Source organism: Nannospalax galili, unplaced genomic scaffold (assembly GCF_000622305.1).
Source record: "Nannospalax galili isolate Female #2095 unplaced genomic scaffold, S.galili_v1.0 scaffold9677, whole genome shotgun sequence".
Lineage (NCBI taxonomy): Eukaryota > Metazoa > Chordata > Mammalia > Rodentia > Spalacidae > Nannospalax > Nannospalax galili.
Genome location: NW_008338541.1, coordinates 3,567 through 7,069, shown reverse-complemented (window position 1 = coordinate 7,069; position 3,503 = coordinate 3,567). Strand labels below are relative to the sequence as shown.

Here is a 3,503-nt window from a genome sequence, read left to right as displayed (position 1 = left end):
GAGTGTTCCCAAAAAGAAAGAAAAAATACAAATGACTAAGAAATATTTCTTAAAGTGCTCAATATCCTTAGCCATTAGCCATCAAGGATTCCATTTCCATCTGAGATTCCATCTCCAGTGAGAACACCTATTATCAAGAAAACAAACGACAACAAATGCTGGTGAAGAGGCAGGGAAAAGGGAACCCTTATTCACTGTTGGTGAGAGTGTAAACTGGTATAGCCACTATGGAAATAAGTGTGGCGGTTTCTCAAAAAGCTAAAAACAGAACTGCCATATGACCCAGCCATACCACTCCTTAGCATATATGCAAAATACTATATATTCTACTACAGAGATACTTGTACATCCACATTCACTGCTGCTCTATTCACAACAGCCAGGAAATAGAACTGACCTAGGTGTCCATCAACTGATGAATAATGAAACTGCGGTCAAATACATAATGAAATTTTATTCAACTGCAAAGAAAATGAAATTTGTAGGAAAATCATTGGCCCTCAGGGGTATCGTACATACTACTGCTACTTTGAAAAATGGACATATTGTCCAACTGCTTTCTACATGCTTGTCTTATATTCATAGGCCAGCATAGCCTTTGATAAGGAAGCTTCTCTTTATACAGAGGCAGTGGTTAAATGCTCAGCTCCAAATGGGACATCAGTATCATCCTTTCTAAGGTTCTGGGAATATGCCAGAATGTACAAGCTAGAGGATGAGGAGAGCTGCAAAATACTGTCTTCTGGGCATGACATGACTGTTGCACACATGAACTCACAGCAGCTGTGGTGACCTGTACAAGACCTGCAGCAGACTGGGGTTCATAGATGGGGGGAAGGGACTTGGGAGGCCCCACTCCTCCTATAGGGACTCTTAGCAGTGGCTGGGGAAAGGGGTGTCATTTTCTTCAGTGGGTAGCCTCTGCTAAGTTGTTTACACTCCAGTAAGTAACCCCTGACCTATGCCCATGCAGGAAACCCTAATTAAACTCACTGGGTCACACCCTCAAAGACATAAATAGGAGGGGACTTGCTGGAAAGGTTTCAGAGGGAGAGGGAAGATGAAAGATGTAAATAGGGGGTGAAAATGATAAAAATTTATCATCTCTATATATATGAAATTGTAAAAAAGCATGTTTCACACCCCTATTCTTCAAACCATTTCCTCCTACTTGTAATAGAAGTCTCTCCCTCCGGGTCTTAGGAAACCTCTGAAGCAATCTCAGCTTAGAGATGACAAAAATCTAAAACGCCCCAGGCAGCTTGTTTGCTTCCATTTCTACAGTACTTGGCACACATAAACTGATTAATTTTCTCATTAACACTTGTGACCTTAGACAAGTAACCTTCTAAGGTCTTGTCAACTTATCTTCAAAATGGGGATCAATATTACACCTAGTCACAGATATGCTCAGTTAAACGTAGTTGATGAATGAAGAACACCTGGAACAGGAGACCTACACAGCTAATCGTAACTATTACTGGCAACATCACAACTGCCACTTCTCCTCTACTTAACTATGAGCCCCGAGGGGTGGTTTCCTTTCGTTGCGGGGAGGGTTGATTTTTGTTGTTTTCCGGATAGCTCAAGTAAAAACTCAAGTGTTGGAAGGAACCCATCTACATTTCTCTAATATGAACTCACATAGCATGGTCACCAACTTGAGAAAATTCTCCAGTTGAAATTGTTCTTTATCCCTAGTGCCTTTCGCTGCTTTTTTCAGGAGATACCGTTTAATATGAATGTTCTGATTTCCTAAAACTGTTGGGTTTTTTTTGTTGTTTTGCAAATTTAAACAAGTTTATTGATATATTTCGATGTTAGAGGCAATGTGCTATTACCTAACAAATTTTAGCAGACATTTAATTGATAGATAGACCCCATACCCGCGATGATGATTAATGCTGTGCCGAGGCTGCGGTGCTCAGGTATGTGGTCTGGGATGAAATCAGCATTAAAGTTAGTGGAGTCTGAGCAACGCAGATTGCCTTTTCAAACATGGGATACATCACCCATCAGTAGAGCAACCTCTGTGGGCACTGGTCTGAGTTGATTTAGAAGACATATACAAAGTAAGACTCTGATTTCTTGCAAGGTTTAAGTTTTCATAAATGTCTTAAAACTATCTTTAATGCCGATTAAAAAACAGGTCCAGCAAAACCTAAAGTACTAAATAAAATGGGATAGCTATCATAAGAACACACAATGCAAAATCAAACTTGGGACTCTGAACTAATGTCCTGTTCTATCTTTTCTGGAGCTTGCTAACCCCCACTATATACTTAGACTTATCCCCAAAATCTGGTGAGCTAACTCCCAATAATGAATCTCTTTTTTCCTATTCACCTACCAATATAAAAACACAGAAGTTACAGACCAACCTATAATTACTTAAATTAAAAAAAAAAAACCATTTGATAAGTTTAGAATTAAGTATCTTCATGATATACAAGTGTGTACATACAATCACATAAATTAAACTGCATAAGATATATAAATACATTAAATTACATTATCAGGAAATAAGAATACTTGAAGTTCATTTTTCTTCTTGTTCTGTTTTGTTAATGTCCTATTGCTTACGTAGAATTAAGAAAATAGAAAGGGAAGAAATTACTGCAATTTTATTTTAAATTTCAAAATTACTTATTTCATATGTTTGAGTCATGAAAATCTAAATACATATATGAATACAAAGACTAATATAGGGGTTTTAAACCATAAAAAACTTACAATAATAACATTTTCAAGCCAAATTTGCTATTTTTATAACACAGGAGAAAAATGTTAAGTCCATTAAAAATTACAAAGGAAAATATAATAATGAATGACTTCAATATTCTCTTTTCCAAAATAGGGCTCTGAAGGTAGATTAAGTGTCCTTGTAACTTTAAAAATCCAGATCAAATGCAGCAAATAGATTTAAATTAAAACATTTTCCTTCTGTTAACAGTTTATTCACTATGATTCACAGACACTTAATGAAGGATCAGATCATCACTTAACAAACTTCTGGGTTAGAATCAATCAAAAAATACTTGGTCAAAGAAGTATCCAGGTCTTAGTAATGAGTATCCGCAAAGTCTCCACAAGAGGGTGCTCTTCGCTCTTCACTAAGCCCCTAGCCCATGCAGGTTTCACTACTGCTGTGGACACTGGGTCTCTGGAGTTGATTTGGAGGATACGTACATAATCGAGTGAGATTTCTTACAAGAGTCTTTCCCCAATTTGCTTGTGGTTTCTTTCTCTTCTTTCACTTCTGTTTGAAGCCTTGATTCAACAGTTAACCTACAAGCATTAAAATATTCACTCTGAATTCAAAGGTGGTTAAGAAAATAAAGAAACCCCTAGTAGAGTGGGCCTCCAATGAGTTATTGTGTTATTTTATGTATACAAGGAAAAAAACTATAGTAGACTCCAATACCATCTTGAAAACGAAATGGCTTTCTCTTTTAAATAATTTTTATATCAACAGGATTAATTTTTAATGTCTAATAAATACC

At 36.7% G+C, this 3,503-nt stretch overlaps 1 protein-coding gene across 1 annotated transcript in view; it reads right to left on the bottom strand.

The window, feature by feature from the left end:
• Positions 1-490: 490 nt before the first annotated feature.
• Positions 491-3,503, bottom strand: part of Spdl1 (spindle apparatus coiled-coil protein 1) — a gene marked incomplete at its 5' end in the record, with an annotated part of 5,967 nt that continues 2,954 nt past the window's right edge. Inside the window, 1 exon segment of the mRNA XM_017798165.2 lies at positions 491-3,288. Coding sequence (XP_017653654.1) covers positions 3,141-3,288 — 148 coding nt within the window.